This window comes from Schistocerca nitens, chromosome 1 (genome assembly GCF_023898315.1).
Source record: "Schistocerca nitens isolate TAMUIC-IGC-003100 chromosome 1, iqSchNite1.1, whole genome shotgun sequence".
NCBI classification, from domain to species: Eukaryota; Metazoa; Arthropoda; class Insecta; order Orthoptera; family Acrididae; genus Schistocerca; species Schistocerca nitens.
In genome coordinates this window covers 708884741-708904673 of record NC_064614.1, presented here as the reverse complement: position 1 = coordinate 708904673, position 19933 = coordinate 708884741, and the positions used below count along the sequence as shown (strand labels likewise).

General features: G+C 43.1%; 1 protein-coding gene across 2 annotated transcripts in view; it reads left to right on the top strand.

The window, feature by feature from the left end:
- Window positions 1–439: 439 nt before the first annotated feature.
- LOC126259834 (frataxin homolog, mitochondrial) overlaps window positions 440–19933 on the top strand; it is a 44393-nt gene continuing 24899 nt past the window's right edge. The window contains exon 1 of one of the 2 annotated variants that reach the window (XM_049956891.1): window positions 440–569. In XM_049956891.1, the coding sequence (XP_049812848.1) occupies window positions 565–569 (5 nt within the window). In that variant the 5' untranslated portion in view covers window positions 440–564. Of the gene's footprint in view, window positions 570–614; window positions 957–19933 lie in introns of those variants that run through there. The other variant, XM_049956882.1, reaches the window with a different exon arrangement.

Here is a 19933-nt window from a genome sequence, read left to right as displayed (position 1 = left end):
CTTCTTAAAGAAAGATGGTGTTATTGGCTGTCACACAACCTGTTTTAGTGTATGCAGATCAGTTTGTAAATGCGACTACATTCTCACTTTTATCCTTATGAAGAGGGTTATTGAAATAACAATATAATCTATAATGGTTATTAGCATGTAAGATAAGAGATAAGCAATGTTGTGCATCATTTATATGTAATTATTAATTGTACTTAATCACTGCATGTGTTATCTTTGTATGTTAACTGTGGTCACCAAGTTGGTACTGTAATTTGAAATGAACACTATATTCACTGTGTAAATACTTATGGTATTTACAAATTACTTGTGTATCAACTCTGTCTATTTAATGTAAATAGTGTCAGAAATTTTTATTATGATTTGTGTAAAAGACGAAGTCTAATTCATCCTGTATGATCAACGGCCAATAAAGATTCTTGATTCTTCTGTTGATGACATCATCGGAGCTAAAGCACTACGTTCTCTTTGCAATTAATCTTCAATCCAGAAACGAATTAAGCTTGGTATGGTCGTACTTTTGAAGTGGTACAGAGTCAGAAGGATCGATATCGCATGGGGTATGAATCGAAAGTACTTTACCACTGGCGATAGCTGTGGTTAGTGGTTACTGTTTACATGTGAACTTGAAAGTTATGCATATGTACTATGTAGCAACTAGTATGCCATGGTTGCAGCGACAGTGAGTGGAGTGGCAGTGTCTTTAAAAAAGGCATGGAGTTTAGCAAAATTTGAAAGTTGTTGAATAGTATAGGCATGCTCAGAAAAGTTGCTGTCGCTTGCCTGTACAATGAGGCCAAGAGAAACTGGAAAGGAGAGATATTCACTGGGTCAAAATTAAGTCGGTATAGTTCGATGTATAGAAACGTGTTACCGAAAGCACCGGTAGTTTACAGAACAAAACGCCCAGAAAATTTGATTACAACGGTAGTTGTCGCTTGCAGGCAGTAAGTTTGACTTTTTTTTATTGTTGTTGGAATCAGGTAAATGAAGACGATAGGATTTAGTTACCAATGATTATGGTAGGAAACGAAATTGTACGACAGTGGTGAAAGTTGGCCAAAATTCTTTTGCATATGGAAATATGAAAGTACTTGTCAATAGACTATTTTTGTATAAATGAAAACAGCATTTATTGTATTAAATTTAATGTCCTGTGTGGATGTATGCGAAACAACTCATTTTGTCGGATGTGCAAGTCATTTTAACGTAATGATAGTATCTAAATGATTTATGCATTAACGGCATGAAAATGTCGGTCATCATCGTACAGTATAATTTCTTAACGCCCACTGAATGTTATCTAGTGAAAGGTATTTGGCTGTTCGAGTTATGTATAACAGAATCATGTATCATGCAAATTTCATGATAATATAGGCTAGTTAGTATTTTGGAGTTGGTGGTAACGTGTAACAGCCAGGGGCCAAGCTGTGACAGTGTTATTGATAATACGTGTAGGCCTCATTCTAGCAAAGGTTTCCCTTGGCTCATTAAAAATACACCATCCTGCACCTTGTAGTAATGCTCACTGCGAATAATTTGAAACCATTTAAAAATTATAGAAACACGCTATTCTGAAACAAGTTTTATTCCCTTGGTGCACCTCATTTTGCTTGTAGAAACCTGTATAAAATTGCCTAAAACTTTATCAATACTGGCAACTAGAAATGTATACAGGCCGCTATTACTTTGTGAGTTGATAGTGACAATATTATTCATTTTTTTCCTGCTGTAGTGAAAACTTGTGATCTAACAATGTATGTACTCAAGTTATCAGGTCAAGAGGAGCATTTGATAAGTCATCAGCTTTCACTGGGGATATAATATTTATGGTTGCTGTAATGTCACATTTTGGAGCATGTTTTTACAGTTTTGTTGTTAGTTTGTGAAACCAATGAAAGGTTGTATGAAGACATTGAGGTGTAGCTGAGATCAAGGTCTAGGTTAGGTTGGATGACAGTTCGGTTGAAAGCTAGAGAAGTCAAAAGTCAACAAACGTGTGTGTGTGTGTGTGTGTGTGTGTGTGTGTGTGTGTGTGTGTGTGTGTGTGTGTGTGTGTGTGTGTGTGTGTGTGTGTGTGTGTGTGTGTGTGTGTGTGTGTGTGTGTGTGTGTAGGGGGGGGGGGAAGACTTATGTACAGCATTGCAGTTTATGTTGGAAGCTGACAGTTTGGTTGAGAGATGGAAAGTCAGTGAATTTGAGGGGGAAAAAAAAGGGGGGGGGGGAAGTCTGGTTATGGTGACAGACTGATCTGTAACATAACCTCAATGAAATTATCGTTACTGATGTAACATTATAGTTGCCATGTTGCTTATGGCATTTGTTGCACATTTCGTAAATCACTGGTCAAAGCCGACGACACGTATGAGTATCCCTCTGTTTCAAAAATGATTGCCAGCAGAAAGCACATATGTCTGTAGATGCTGCATGATGCTACACTTATTAACCCAAGAAACAATAATCCCTTCTCGAGTTGCGAAAAGGAGCAGTTACTGATGATGGAGCAGTTATTATCATTTGATGCTGTTTTAGGCCCATAGGATGCCCTGGATAAAGTTGATACTTCATGTCCATGTAGAAGAAAATTAAGAACCTGGGCAAGACTTCAGAGTATCCAACTTCAAAAAGTTCTTTAATGTATTTGTGGAGCAGGCAACGACTAGACATACTTGGTATTGATTCATAAAATCGTGTAGAATTCTGTTATGAGATGGCGATTCTTAATCTGATATCAAAGTACTGTGTGGAGAAGAATGGCAAGTGTGGCAAATTTTCGTTTCTAAGTATCTCAGTGATGTTACTGCATAATTAAATTAAAATGTCAATTTTTACTGTTAATCATTTTTTTTCCTCCTGTATTTTTCACATTCAATACCCACATGTTGAGTCTTGTGGTCTGTAAGATGAGAACCATTACCTTACAAGTTCTCTTTTCTGGTAAAATACACTGACTGACAAGCCTCCAAATCTTAGTGATCACTGGGGAGGGTGGGAGGAAAGTCTCATATTGGTTGCGAGATGCAACTGGAGCATTGGATGAAAGTCTGACCCTCTTACTGACTCTCATTGAGGCATGACATCCTTTCCTCTCTTCTCTCCTGATGATTCTTAGACTGTATTCCACTTCAGAACACCACTTACCATAACTATCATGACTGGCTGGTGGTCTGTTCTACAACACCAGGGCACAACTGATTGTGCACCATATATTTGACTATAATTAATTTTATCTCGCGTCATTCTTTCATGTAAAGAACTCCCTTTGGATGCCCACCTACCTGACATCCCCGAAGTCCACCACTCTGCATCTATATGCAGCACAGCTCAAGGACCCCGATGGTGACATTTGATCGATGGTATGAAGATACTGATTTGGAAAATACCACCATTTTTTTAAATCTGTAAACATCTGGGATTTAAAATCTTGTATTACTGTATGGAATGGCTCATGCAATTGTTTTTGGTATTGGCTGGAGGATGAAGAATTATCTTCGCTTAACCATCATAAACAGAAATGTCTTCAATTGCACTAAAAGTGTGATAGTGCAATCCCTCCCCCCCCCCTCCCCCACTTTCTTGCTGCTGAAATCTGGATTGTGCTGGCAGATTAATCTGTAATGTAACTTGAGGGTCGAGTCAGAATATTGTTGTACCACTTGGCAGCTTTGATCCATGGGATCAAGATGCTGGCGGCCTTCCCCCCCCACCCCCCCACCACACACACACACACACACACACACACACACACACACACACACACACACACACACACACACACACACACACACACACACACACACACACACACACACACACACACACACACACACTTTCAACACTACCGCTGCCATAAAATCCACCGTTCCCAGTTCACAAACAGTTATTTTCACTCATTACTCAGTTGATATGAGAAATATTTAATTGCAGAAATATAATGAATTAACAGGACAACTGGAAATTTGGGGGTTATGAGTGGGACAAACTAAATATCTGCATCTATATCTATACTCTGCAAACCACTATGAAGTGCAACAGCAGTCCTATTAACGGAGACATACCATGACAAATACTAACATTAAAAGAAACCAAACTAAATCCTCAGTAGTCAACAAAACCATGATTTTTTTTTAAAAAATGAGAGAGAGAACTAGTATAGCAAATTTCGCTTGAATATTGCACAAATGAAGTCCACAAACCCACCATACCTACCAGTGACATCAACACAATCTCTCGAATGGCCAGCCTAGATTTCTCAACAATGCAGGTTATACTGATCCTTGGTCTGGTAGGCACCAGATATGGTTAGTTTTATATCTTCTCCAAAAATTGTAATGCTTCACATAGTTGACAGACTGAATAACTGTAAGGATTTAATCGTGGTCAACTTGTTGTCACATAGGGACCTACACACGAACTTTGTCATATCCCCAGCTGGGTCAACTTCAGTTGGCTGGCCCATAATTAACAAAACAAAACATAAAATTAAATCTCCAACCACAAACAATACACCTTGCTAACATTTCCAAACCTGAAAACAGCCCGTCTGTAACAGCATAAAAATAATTCACTTATAAACTGCTACAAATTCCTCCAATATTATTCTCACAAACAGCACTCTAGTAGTCTAATGAATCGCTAACATAACTGCAAACAATTCAGAAAAATAAACATTCCACACTGGTGTGTTCCACCACATACTCAAACATGCCCTATGCAGTCACAATCCATTTCAAACTAACTGTACCACCATGAGGTTGGCAGCACAGTTGCATTGTAGGTCAAAGGAGATGGATGATACTGCAAGCTTTTGTTGACCCACTCGAGGTGTAGGTTAGATTAAGTTCAAAGGTGTCTATTTGGTTGTATGTTTCTGGAGCCCCTGTATGTGAATAATAAATGATTATGGTAACTCACTGATTCACTACTGTAAGTGCAGCATAACTTGGCTCTCCTGCAGAGGATGCTGCAAAGCTTGTGGGCTGCCTCTTTTGTCACAGACCCCGTAGCACACTAAAATCAACATTACATTCACAGTGTCTACTAAAATGCTTCAACATGTTGTATTATTTAGTAGCTATGTTTGGCGACAAGTAGAAGCACACTACCTCCCCTAAATTTTCCGGCTTGGACCGGTTCCTACACTCTCAGAAAAGGACCAAGTTATACTGTGTGTATAGTATCAACTCTTTACTTCAATGAAGTTTCATTTAAACTGAAAATGAGCAGTTCTTCGTGCAAACTTAACTTTCAGTCCCCACACATATGTATTAATAATGTTTCCATCAAATCCTTTTGAACTTGTTGACACTGCCTCCCCTCCCCCTCCCCCACTCAAATTTTACCAATAACCAATCATTGATGCTTGACTTCCTTTGACAACCTATTTTACAATGTCACTAGTGTTATACTTTCTTTCTAGAGTATTTATCATTTTCTATGACATTTGAGTCTTTCAGGATATATTTTGTATGTTTGGAAGAAGATGTGCTTGGAGTTTTTTCTCTTTCCTTCTGGCCAATGTTTTCATTGATGTCTCTTTCAAATTGTTACGCAACAAATAAATCTAGAGCACACTAGATGTCAGTTGTCGAAGCAGTATGACAGTATCATGGTCTTTAGTAAGTCGCCATCTCTCGTAGAGCTTTAAGTGTCTAGTAAACAACACAATCTAAGGCATCACCCACAAGAACTAAATGACATATTGTATTCACAACATATTAGAGATATCTCCAACTGAAGCATAAAAATAAAAACATCAAAGATGCTGTCTATGCAACATTGATGTCACACTTCAAAGGATATACTGTTTGCTTTTGCTGTTCACTAGACAATACATTTTGAACACTCTGCATATTTATTCAGTATAGGACTTATGGTGACAGAAGACCTAAGTCCAACCATACCTTTTTTGGTACCTTCTCTTAGAAGAGGTGTCAATGTCTTACACAGAAACCTGTGACTTTCAATGGCCAGTCAGGTACAAATAAATTTAGAAGTTCATTGCCAATGAAAATATTTTTGTATAGGAAAATGATGCTTCTCAATCAGAATCCTTAAGTGTTCATACTTGTGAAAGTAGGTAACCCTTACTGTTTCAACCACATTGTAGATAGCAGTAAGGCAGCCTGGGATGTGTTAACAACTTTCCATCAACAAGATTGTTGTAATATTATTTCACTGGTCCATAAACAGTCCATTTGAGTGACTGTAATTTGTGGCTAGTTTGTAGAGAAAGGTGAGGAGCGTGCTGACATTGTCTTTGGTCATATTCAGTGAAGCAAATGAAATCTGGCTGACATGAATATCTAAAAGCATCAGTGCAAAAATACACACCCACACACAGCTAAGTGTAAGTTGTGTGTGTGTATTGTATTGTATTGTATAATTTCGAAGGAGGCCTTACTGGCCGAAAGCTCACTTTATGAAAATCTTTTTGTTTTTTCTATCTGTGACTCGGCGTCTCTGCTATATGGTGAGTAGCGACTATCCTTTTCATAATATTGTTAAAAAGCATCAGTGTTGTATTTTCCTTGGAGCATTGGCATATTTTAAGCAGTGCTTCAAATAGAGTCCAGAGTTTGTTGCAGCAAGCCAGTCAGATTCATATTCTGAACACAGTTGAACAGCTTTCAAAAAACAATGTTTTATATTGAGTTTTGGATAAATGAAGAGTGCTTTCTAAAAGAAAGGTTCAAATTTGAAGACAAAGAAGAAAGTCACATTAGCCCAGCTGAAATATGTTGCTCTTGACTGGCTTGTTGCTTGGTGCCTTCTGAGAGACAAGGTTCTGTGTCTTCCGTCTTATAAAATCTTGAATGCAGTCAATACTGGCATGAAATTTTTCAGCTTTGGGATACATTTTTGTTGTTGGTCTTGACAAAATGCTAATTTATACACACATTTTCCCTAGGTTCCATTGTTGAATCTGGTTGATTGTAATACTGCACTTCAACATTTCTTTCTTGTCTTTGGTAGCAATTCATCTGACTCAGAAATTTGTTGGGAGACTACCTGATCTCTCAGGTTGCTTATCCTTAGCTACATATTGTGGTCAGTGTCATTTTGTCTGCGTCTAATTTCTGAATAATTGAAGACGAACTTTACAAACTCCTTCAATGATTTTCTTGCAGCTAGCTTGCATTATGTTAGTAGTAATGGCTTTTCATGGGTTTTTATCACTCTTGGGCATTGATGTTGTAGCTTATCAAATTGACAATTTTATGGAATCTAATGTAGAAAATCGTAGAGGGAGACCAAGAGATGAATACACTAAGCAGATTCAGAAGGATGTAGGTTGCAGTAGGTACTGGGAGATGAAGAAGCTTGCACAGGATAGAGTAGCTTGGAGAGCTGCATCAAACCAGTCTCAGGACTGAAGACCACAACAACAACAACAATAATGTAGACCCCCCCCTACACACACACACACACACACACACACACACACACACACACACACACACACACACACACACACACACACGAGAGAGAGAGAGAGAGAGAGAGAGAGAGAGAGAGAGAGAGAGAGAGAGAGAGAGAGCGGTGGTGCACCAGATTCAGAGTTTCTTTGGAATAAATAATGTGTACAGGTATGTTTACATTAACCAAAGTACTATTCCAGCAAAATTTGGCAAATGTATTTTAAATCTACTAACAAATTAGACTATCTAAAGGTTTTTAGAAACATATTTCTGTAGTAAAAGCTGTATAATGTAGTTTGGAATATGTACCTATGAAAGTTACTTGAGTATGACGGGTATCCCTGTCATTACTCACTTTGTCCAAGTGGCTGTTACGTATACAGCTGTTCATACTATTACAGAAAAATAAAGATTAAACTGCAATGACTTAAGTCATTACATAAAAGAAAAAGTTGAAAACTGTGTATTTCATTATTCACAATAAACAGACAGCTTGACTTCAAATCCACCCCTAGACAGTAATTTTTCCTCTGTAAAAAACTAATGAACACTGTATTGTGATATCAAGCACAGGTGAGAAAGATTGAGTGTTCCAAGTATCCCCTGTCTTCAAGTATTTTAACTCTCCCCCACTTAGGCTGAGTGGTCAGCATGGCTGACTCTCATGTGGGGGACCTGGATTCGATTCTTGGGACTGCCAGGGTTTTTTATTGATGAGATGACTGCTACAAGTGCAAGGCCAACACAGGAACTATTCAACTGATTAGCAGCAGTTTCAAGGTCATGAAATCTTTGGACGACTGGTGTGCTGACCACATGTGTCTCCATACCACACGTGGCAATCCCAATGGCAGAGGATGACACGGTGGTCAGTCAGGCTCAATTTGCCTGTCTAGAGTTGAACTGCATGTCTTTACCATACTTGGTTAAGAGATTTGCAGTTATTACGCACTTGTTTAAAAATGAACACGAGGCAGGAGTATGAGCTTTGGTGGAAGCTCTTTCTTCCATATTGCTCACAAAAGTGCGTAGTTCTCCTAAAAAATACATTTTCTGGGCTGGACTGGAGTTAAGGACTGACAAACTGCCTGTTGGCTTCTCTCACAGGTTCTTTGGCTGATATATATTTGATGATTTTTGTGAAGTTGTGCCAGCGTGAGTGGATTGCATTGTCAAAGCTTCACCCTTCATTGCCAGTGGTGGACTGGAGTTGAGCTCACGTCCAAGGGCTTTTCGTAGGCATTTCCACTGTGGTTTTCCCTTTGCTACTTGCAACGGTTGTTTGCTGCAGCACAAGAATCCAGGATCCGTTCATCTTGAAGCATTTTCTTTCTTGTTGAATCTATTGTCATATTTGTTTAATAGCTCTTCTCTACAGCAAGAACTTGTGATTTGGCGAATTTTACTTTGTGGTTGGTCTCGCACAGTAGGTTCTCCGCCATGGCTGAGTAGTCCACCTGCCCCAACCTGCAGTGCCACTTATGTTTGGTGATACTGGTGTGGATTGATTGTAAAGTTATTCCAACATGTACATGGTATATTCTTGACATTGTAAGTGGGTGATTTTCTTTGTTGGTTTATAAATAGTCTTTACACAGTGTTTACACAATACAGAGCCTATTCTATCTGTCACTCTGTGACTGTATGGCAGAAAGATCTTACTCGACTTTTTTTTCCCTAATCCGATACTGTTTGACTGATACCCCTGGCTCCTCAGAAGGCTTTCCAGGTGTTGCATTCAATGTCTGTTGTGCTGTGGCACACACATTGGTTTTGCTCGTATTATGAGTCTATTAATCAAGCCTCTTTTCTGACTTGGGTGATGATTGGACAGTTTGTGCAGGTAGCAATCTGTGTGCATCAGTTTTTGATACACACTGTATCCCAGGTTTTCACAACTGTTCTTGACCAGCACATCTGAAAAGCGTAGTTGTTGGTCCTTTTCTGCCTCCATGGTAAATTTTACATTGGCATGGGGACTATTCAGCTGTTTTAGGACATCTCACCGAGCTGTTCCTAACTGTGGTTCCACACAACAAAGGTACTGTTGACATGTGTACCACACCTTATGTTTACAAAGAGCCAAGTCCGATACCTGTGCTTTGAAATGTTTTGTGAAGTCTACGACTGGATCAAGTGGACTACCCATGGTGAAGCCTTCCAGCTGTTCTTCGTAGAAGTTGTCATTCCACATGAAGTAGTTCATTGTGAAATGTGCATGAAAGAGCTTGGTTATGTCTTGCGGGAAAATAGAACTGATGTACTTCAGAAAGTTGCTGAGTGGCACTTTGGTAAACAACATCAGAGCTGACCAGGATTTCATTTGGTTCGAGTTTGTTTCTTCAGCTTCTCAGTGAACTGTTCTATGACCTTCAAGTATGTGTCACTCTTTCCTACATGCGACTGAAGCTAAGAGGTGAAGTGTTTTGCTAGTTTATCTGTTAATGAGCCAGGAGCCTAACAATCGGTCTTAATGGAATGATAGTCTTTTAGATCTTCAGAAATCCATATGTCTGAGATGCTAGTGCTTCTGTGTTGAGCAGGTTCCTCTGAATGTCCGCTGAGAGAGAAGATGCCTTGATTATCTGATTTGTATTTCGTGTGATCTACTGCATTGTATTTGCACCTAGTTTTCGGTATGTTGCTGGAGCAAATAGCTCCTATATCTTCTGCTCATAATCTTCTTCTTTCATTATGATAGTTGCATTTCCCTTATTGGCAGGCAGTGCCAATGTGCTCTTGTCAACATTAAGACTCTTGATAGGTTGTAACTGTTCTTTCTTCAGGTTGCAAGGTGGTGGTTTTTCTCAGTGTTGAAGGACAGGCTGTTCCTCTTTGGTCAGTTGTCATTCAGTGAGGTTGACTACTGTACATAACATTTCGTTAAGGGCCTTTTCAATCTGCTTTCCGCATCTTGCAAGCTTTTTCTTTTGTCACTCAGTGCAGCAGTCAAGTTCATTCTGCATGCTCCTATGAGTGATGCTGTCGATCTTGTCCCAGTCGTCTTGATGAATGCAGCAACATAGTTGATAGAAAATGTCCAGCAGTTCCTCATCTGTTCTTACCAAGTATCTCCGTGTTGTATGAATTCACTCTGAAGGAAAGTTTGTTCCGTTTTGTTGTAGATATAATGTTTTTGCGTGGTGGTGATTAGGCATGTACAATTAAAGAACTGTGGTGTGGCCCCTTCATCCAGCTGCCATGCACAAGATGTCAGTACAGTATGCAAATCTCCTCCCAGTAGAGGCATTGGGAAGGCTTTTGTGACCACTTGTTGACAAACTGCCTGTTGGCTTCTGTCTCAGATTTTGCAGCTGACATCTGTTTGACGGTTTTTCTGACGTTTCGCGAGCAGAAGTTTAAGACTGTTCGATAAAAAACGGGTTTCCTGTTGTCTCTTGATGTCTGTTCTCCTTGCAAGCTCTTTCTTTTCTGTGCAGAATTACTTAATTGTGTTATGAGAATTTGATTTCAATGAAATAAATTGAAGTAGCAAGTACTCTTAATAAATGAAAATATGGCTCAGTGGTAAAGTGCAGGACTAGGGGACCCAAACATCGTGGGTTTCACTCCTGGTCAGTCATAGTATTTTTATGTGTTACTTTCACTTATTTCACCTCTGGCAATGTTTGTTAATGTGCAAAATGGTGAAGTGCACATTAAAGTGCAGGTTCCCATAACTGACTAAGTCATTTCAAAGGACAAAGGAAAGCAACAGCACCCCCCTGCGGGTTCGGGGGTTAGAATAGGCCCGCGGTATTCCTGCCTGTCGTAAGAGGCGACTAAAAGGAGTCTCAAACGTTTCGGCCTTATGTGATGGTCCCCTGTTGGGTTTGACCTCCATATCTCAAAATTATTGTGAAGAGCGAGCCAATTGGGGAAGGGCGCCTTACTTGGTGCATTGTGTCCATCTTGCGTTGAGAACTTTCGCCAGCTTATTCGTCGTTGCATTGCAGTTCTGCCCGCTCTCCATCTCTTGGGCATGGATACGCTCCTGCGTGCACTTTCTGCCAAGCAATGTGCAGGGCCATTTTCTGCACTGACGGCGACCATAGACCACATGTCACCTAACATCCAGTACGGTAGCCAGTCCGTTGTGGTGGGGCCGCCATGTACCCTGTTGGTTGTAGCCCCCTGACAACACAGGGATCACTCCACTGATGCCTGCGCCGTTAACTCCCCATGTATGCCAAGGAGTAGATGCCCATCTCCCTGGGGCATCGGGACTCCCGGCAATGGCCACCCTGCCAGGTGGCCTTTGCTGTGGCTGGGTGGCGCCCGTGGGGAGGGCCCTTGGTCGGACTAGGTGGCATCAGGGTGGATGACACGCAATGAAGCGTGGCACATCTTCTCTTGCTGGTGGCCAGCCACTGGCAGTCTCTAAGCATTCGAGGGCCCATTTTAAAGGTAATGTTTATGACCCCAAATCGTTCCCCTCCCTCGTCACACCATGGGAGGAACGAAAGGCATTGAATGAAAGTGAGAAGTATTCGGCCAGGTATCTTGTCTGTACCAGAGCTGATGGGGAATCCTTTATCTCCGTGAAGCCTCAGTTCTTTGTACAGCATTTAGAGGACAAGTTTGGGGAGGTGGAGGGCTTGTCCAAGATGCGGTCCGGATCAGTGTTGATAAAAACGGCATCCTCCGCCCAATCGCGGGCCTTGCTCGCTTGTAATAAGCTGGGGGGATGTATCCGTAACTATCACGCCCCATAAAAGTCTGAATATGGTCCAGGGCATTATCTTCCACAGGGATCTCCTTTTACAGTCCGATGACGAGCTGCGCGCCAACTTAGAGCGACGGGGTGTCCATTTCGTCCGGGGCGTCCACCGGGGTCCGAGGGATCAGCAAGTTGCCACCGGTGCCTTCATCTTGGCCTTCGAGGGTGACACATTACCTGAGAAGGTCAAGGTGATGGTGTACCGTTGTGATGTAAAGCCATATATCCCTCCCCCGATGCGGTGCTTCAAGTGTTGGAAGTTCGGCCATATGTCTTCACGCTGTGCTTCCAGCCTCTTATGTCGCGATTGTGGTCGACCATCCATCCTGATACTCCCTGTGCCCCGCCTCCCATCTGCATCAACTGCAGAGAGCACCATCCGCCTTGCTCGCCGGACTGTCCGATTCTGCAGAAGGAGCGGAAAATCATGGAAATCTAGACTCTGGACCGACTGACGTACACTGAGGCTAAGCGGAAATATGATCGGCTTCATCCAGTGCTTGTGACATCTTCTTATGCCGCAACTGTCACTCCTACTACAGTTCCATCAGCTCCAGTCAGCTCTCGGAGTCGAAGGACCACACCTGCCCCCTCGATGGTGGGGGCCACTACACTCCCTGTTGCTCCTGCTCCATCTACTTCAGGAGCAATGCCCCCCCAACCATCGGGGACATCATTTCCCCCTTCCCACCCAGAGAAGTGTAAGACTTCTTCGGCTCCTGTTGCCAGGAAGGGGTCCCTTGGGGACCTCCCTTCACAACTTCCGACCGGTACAAAAGTGGACACTCGCAAGTGGCTCAAACAACCACCGGTCCCTGGTCGTAGGGCCTCACGGTCATCGTCCGTCACTGAGACTGACCCAGTGAAGCCTTCCCAGCCTGAACAACCGAAGGCAGAGCGAAGTAAGCTGAAAAAGAAAAAGGTACCCAAGAATCCCGACATTGCGGTGGCACCTGTCCCACCGCTTCCAACAAGCTCAGCATCTGAGGACGAGGTCGACATTCTGGCGTCTGCTGAAGACGCCATGGATGTCACTCGTGCGGGTTCTGAATCGGTGGCAGCGACTGAACAAGTGGCGTAAATTGTGTTCCTAGTCCCTTCACGCCTTCTCAGCCATGGACAATTTCATACTCCAGTGGAACTGCAGCGGTTTTTTCCACCATCTAGCTGAGCTCCGACAACTTATCAGCCTTCACCCTTTCTTCTGCATTGCTCTTCAGGAAACTTGGTTTCCAGCAATGCGAACCCCCGCCCTCCGTGGCTATCGGGGTTATTATAAAAACTGGGCAGCTTATGAAAGGGTGTCTGGTGGCGTCTGCATATATGTCCTTAACTCTCTTCACAGCGAGCCTGTCCCTCTACAAACACATTTAGAGGCTGTCGCTGTTCGGGTGTGGACGCCACAGGCTGTTACTGTCTGCAGTCTTTACCTTCCACCGGATGGTGATGTCGCGCAGCATGTCCTGGCTGCGCTGATAGCCCAATTGCCGCCACCTTTCTTGTTACTGGGCGACTTTAACGCCCATAGCCCTCTGTGGGGTGGGTCAGTGGCAACAGGTCGAGGCGCCACCGTTGAGCATTTATTGGCGCAGCTCGATCTCTCGATTTTAAATGATGGTGCCTCCACACACTTCAGTGTGGCGCATGGAACATACTCCGCCATTGACCTATCGATCTGTAGCCCTAGCCTCTTACCGTTTGTCCAATGGAATGTGCATGACGACCTTTGTGGTAGTGACCATTTTCCAATCTTTCTGTCACTGCCACGGCGTCACTCTTCTGGACGCCCCAGCAGATGGGCTATGAATAAGGCTGACTGGGACTTGTTCTCCTCCATTGCCGCTATTGAGCCTCTAGTGATGACATTGATGCGGTGGTTCACTCAGTCACCACCAGCATTGTTACTGCCGCAGAATCTGCCATTCCCAGTTCTTCTGGGTCCCCTTGGCGGCGGACTGTGCCTTGGTGGTCACCTGAGATCGCTGAGGCGATTAAAGATTGCCGGCGGGCGCTACAGCATCACAAGCGACATCCCTGCATTGAACACCTCATCACCTTCAAATGGCTGCGTGCGCGGGCCCGCCGCCTTATCCACCAAAGCAAGCAGGAGTGCTGGGAGCGGTATGTGTCCACCATTGGCCTCCATGTCTCTCCATCGCAGGTCTGGGCCAAGATCCGACGCCTCTATGGCTATCGGACCCCTGTCAGCGTCCCTGTGCTCTCACTGAATGGAGCAGTTTGTACAGACTCCGACGAAATTGCCAACAGCTTGGCAGAGCATTTTACTCTGAGTTCCGCTTCTTCAAATTACCCACTGGCCTTCCGCTCCATTAAAGAGCGGATGGAACGTCAGAGCCTTTCTTTCCGCACCCACCATTCTGAATCCTACAATGCTCCATTCAGTGAGTGGGAATTTCACAGCGCCCTGGCCACTTGCCCTGATACTACTCCTGGGCCAGATCACATTCACTGTCAGATGCTGAAACACCTTTCAGTGGACTGCAAGCGATGCCTCCTCGACCTTTACAACCATCTCTGGGTCGAGGGTGAGTTTCCTTCGCAATGGCGGGAGAGCATTGTCATCCCCGTTTTGAAACCGGGCAATAGCCCTTTGGAGGTGGACAGCTACCGCCCCATTAGCCTCACCAACGTTCTTTGCAAGCTTCTCGAACGGATGGTGAGCCGACGCTTGAATTGGGTACTGGAGTCTCGGGGCCTTCTGGCTCCGTCTCAGGGTGGGTTCCGTAAAGGCTGCTCCGCCACCGACAATCTGGTGAGTTGGAGTCGGCCATCCGTACTGCCTTTGCCCACCGTCAGCACCTGGTCGCTGTCTTTTTCGACATGCGGAAGGCGTACGATACGACTTGGCATCATCACATACTTTCTACGCTTCATGGATGTGGTCTTCGGGGCCCTCTGCCGATCTTTATCCGAAATTTTCTGTCGTATCGTACCTTCCGCGTGCAAGTCGCGGCCTCTCATAGTTCCTCCTGAGTCCAGGAGAACAGGGTACTACAGGGATCTGTCCTCAGTGTCTGCCTGTTTTTAATCGCAATAAACGGGCTCGCCACAGCGGTGGGAAATTCTGTCTCCGCTTCCCTGTATGCTGACGACTTCTGCCTTTACTACAGCTCTACTGGCATTGCAGCTGTTGAACGTCAGCTACAGGGCGCTATCCGCAAGGCGCAGTCTTGGGCTGTAGCGCATGGTTTTCAGTTTTCGGCTGCCAACACCCGCGTTATGCATTTCTGCCGGCGCCGAACGGTTGAACCTGATCCGCGGCTATATCTTTCCGACGAACTCCTTGCTGTGGTGGAGACCCACAGGTTTTTGGGTGTGGTTTTTGATGCCCGGCTGACTTGGCTGCCTCATATTCGGCAGCTTAAACAGGCGTGTTGGCGGCATCTAAATGCTCTGAGATGCTTGAGCCACACCCACTGGGGCGCCAACCGATCTACCCTATTACGGCTCTACCAGGTGTTAATCCAGTCCCGTCTGGATTATGGGAGCCTGGCTTATGGCTCAGCATCCCCATCTGCGTTGCGGGTGCTGGACCCAATCCTCCATCCTCCACAGCGGGATACGCCTTGCCACTGGTGCTTTCCGAACCAGCCCTGTGGACAGCATACTAGTGGAGGCAGGCGTCCCTCCACTGTGGTTACGGCGCCAACGTTTGCTGGCCACTTATGCTGCCCATGTTTTTAGCTTGCCCGGGCATCCAAACTGTCGTCTCCTGTTCCTGCAATCGGTCGTCCATCTGCCAGAATGTCGGTCCTGGTCAGGCTGTACGATTGCAGTCCGCATCAAAGAGCTTCTCTTCGGGCTTTGGGTTTTCACTGTTCCACCTCCTTTCCGGGCCACTTTGCGTACGCCCCCATGGTGTGTTCCCCGCCCTTGCCTTCGGCTCGACTTGGGACAGGGCCCGAAGGACTCAGTCCCTCCAGAGGCCTTCCGCCGCCGCTTTTATTCCATCCTGGTCACATATCAGGGCTCTGGAGTTGTATACGCTGACGGTTCGATGGTTACTGGTCGTGTCGGTTATGTGCTAACTCTAGGGGACCATTCCGAACAACGTTCCTTGCCGGATGGCTGCAGCATTTACACTGCTGAGCTGGTCGCCATCTTTCGTGCCCTAGAGTATATCCGCTCCTGCTCAGGTGAGTCCTTCGTTATCTGTAGCGATTCCCTGAGCGGTTTACGAGCTCTCGACCAGTGTTTCACTCGTTCTCGTCTGGTGATGGCTATCCATGAGTCCCTGCATACTCTTGCCCATTGCGGCCGCTCTGTGGTCTTTGTGTGGACCCCCGGTCATGTCGGTATCCCGGGCAATGAACGTGTTGACCGCCTGGCCAAACAGGCCACCAGTGAACCCACTCTAGACATTGGCCTTCCGGAGACTGATTTGAGGGCAGTCTTGCTCCACAAAGTTATCTCACTTTGGGACGCTGAATGGCGCGGTCTGGCCACCCCTAACAAACTCCGTGCCGTCAAGGAGACGATGACTGTGTGGCACTCCTCCTTGCGAGTCTCTCGCAAGGAGTCTGTCGTCCTCTGCCGACTGCGTGTTGGGCACACGCGGATGACCCACGGCCACTTATTGCGCCGTGAGGACCCCCCTCTCTGTCGCTGCGGCTCGGTATTGACAGTGGTCCACATTTTGTTGGGCTGTCCACTTTTATCTGTGCTCAGGCAGACGTTTGCGCTGCCTGACATGCTCTCTGCCCTTTTAATAGATGACTCTGCCATGGTGGACTTAGTTTTGCGTTTTATTCGTGCAGGGGGTTTTTGTCGTTTAATCTGAGTGTTTATGTTTTTTTAGTGTTGATTCTGGCTTTTGGCCTCTGATTTTAAACTGAGTTTTTAATGTGTTCTTGGTGGTTGGCTTTTCCTCTTTTTCTTTTTCTCTATGGTCGGCCAACCACCGTCACATTCTGTGTGTTTTAATTTGTTTTTTCTGATCTTTGTCGGAGTATTTCTTGTCCTGTTTCATCTGCTGTCTTTCCTGTTGTTCGTTATTTATTCTGTTTGGGTGGTTTTAAGTTTTTTGGAAAAAGGGACCGATGACCATAGCAGTCTGGTCCCTTTAATCCCACAAACCAACCAACCAAAGCAACAGCATACCACCTGTAATAGAACTGTGATTAGAAAACTACCATTATTCAAACTGATCTTCAGTTTGTTGACAGCTGTTTCTTGTTGGAATACTCTGGGTCTATTTAATTGTGTTAAAAAAATTGTAACTTGCAAAAGGATCATTCCATGTCAGTTCAACCAGGGGCTCCAGCTCATAGTCTCAGATTTGACTGAAATTCAGTACACTAATTCTACCACGTGTGGAACACTCGTGTACAAAGTATTAATTTCCCCTGCCATTTAGTTCCAGAATTATGACTTGTGAAAGAAGGTAGTGTGACTTGGAAATTGCATCTGGCAATCTATCTTCAGACCCAACTTCAGGTCTTAATAACTTTGGAATTATTCCACACAGTCCAGTGAAATTTTACAAGCCAGTAACATCCATTTAGAGAACACACTCCATGAATCAAAACACCAACAACATATTTCTGAGAGAAAATAAAAAATTCCAAAATGTGATTAAAAAAATGTAATACGTTAAAAGGTACAATTTGTAGGTGTCCTCTTTGCCAAATACAATTCACTCTAAAAGGGTATAATTTTTTTTTTTGTGGGGAAGCTTAATGTGGCCTAAACAAACACAGAACTCATCATGCCCGTATCAGTCACAAAAACTGAGTTACATGCACATGAAAATACAAAAATTTGAAAAATTACCTGAAAAACATGTATTTTTGAAGTGTGGTAGCACAAAAGGGACAAGTGGTATCCAAGCCAAATTTCACACACTGCAACCAAATACATATGTCAGCTTTTATTGTACACAAATGCCTTGCAATAACAAGTCGAAATTTTGCCCCATATTATGTTATGGTCTATTTATGCACTTGGTAGCATTGGTGTGCTAAATTTCAGCCAAATCTGAGACTATCAGCTGGAACATTTTCTCAAATTGGTTGAATTGACATGGAATGACCCAAAAAGCAGTTGAAGGGCAGGAAAGAAATGTGCAGTTGGAGACAAATCAGAGTGTCTAATTACAGTGTTCAAAGGTTTTCTTAAATCATTCCATGTTGACTCTAGGATGGTTCTTACTCACAGGCCAACACTGACATCTCACAATCTATTGTGAGACCTTGTAAAATTAAGTTGGTTCTAATCATTATGATAGTACTTGTTGTTGGTGTTAATGTGGTTAATGGTGACAGGAGGGTACCTTTTTTTAAGGTTAGAGTAAGGAATCAGTGAACCGTTGTGAAAGAATTAAAACAACAAATAAGAGAAGAGCCCTGCAGAATGCTTAAGAATGCAAGGAAAAGTAAGGTTAGTTTATTTCATCAGAGTATTAGGTTGAGTAACAAAGTAGAAGAGTATCATGTCTGTTTGGAAAATTTATGGATCTCTAAAAAGATGACATCCTGTGCTTATCTGAACGCTACATAACCACAGAGTTAGAAAAGTTAAATATAAGAGATTACACCTTGGCATCTTACTCATGTATAAGTAACAAGGGAAAAGGAGGTGTTACATACATTAAACAGTACACAAATTCAGAAACATTGAGACGAGTAAATTTTATAGTGATCAGCACATAGATGTGTGTGCTTGTGAATTATTACTGAAAAAAAAGGTAGTTTTTAATTGAATCTGTATATGGATACCCACTGGGATAACTGTCAGGCAGCAGCAAACAGTTAATAGTCTGTGATTATTTCAGTGTAGATTTTGTAAAGCATTGTGACAGTATTAATGATCTGGAAACCTTATTTGGAACTTAAAATTTGACCTCCATCATTAACCTTCCAACATTAGTGAGTGGAGGACTGTAATTGTTAGTGTTTCCTTTGATGAAGCTGAAAGCAAGAAAATAACTGTGTACTCAGTAACAAATGTCTTATCTGATCATGATGCACAGTTACAATAAATGTGTGCATTACAATATAGTACGCCTCAGTGGAAATCAGTTAGGATAATTAGTGATCCAAGATAAACATTTTTGAGAGTAGTTTACAGGAGACGACCTGAGATGAAATTCATAATAAATCAAATACTGACATAAAATTTAATCTAATCCACAATAAATTCATATCATTATTTGAAAATAGCATTTCTCATAAACCTGCTGGAAAGGACATGGAACAGCCATAAGAAAAAAGGGAACTGTATGTGCGGGTAAGAATAATATAAAGATTCCGCAGTAGTTCTATACCACAAAAATAACTCAACATTACTAAGAAAAGTTATTAAAAAACAAAGAAACATACACATTGTCAGAAATCAATAATTCTGACATCACACTTAAGGCTATTGGCAATCTAGTACAAAGAGAGACAGAGCAAACATTCACATACCAGGATAACAACACTAACATTTGAGGTGGTCATATATTCTAAAATAATGTGCGACATGAGTAACAGCAACATCCGCAGTAGGCTAAATCGCAGTTTGCTTTTAGAAGAGTTGTTCTTCTGAGAATGCTATTTAACTGTTCACTCTCCAAATGTTACAAGTACTAAATAACAAAATAGCTCCAATTGAATGATCTGAGGTTTTGTGGAATTAGTGGTATAGTCAACCAGTGAATGATCTCGTGTATAACTAAAATAATGCAGTAAGTGATACTTAATAATTCAGTCAATGTAAGGAAGGGGGATTCTTATGAATGGTGAGAAATCACTGGAGAGAGATTGTCTATGGCATTCCACAT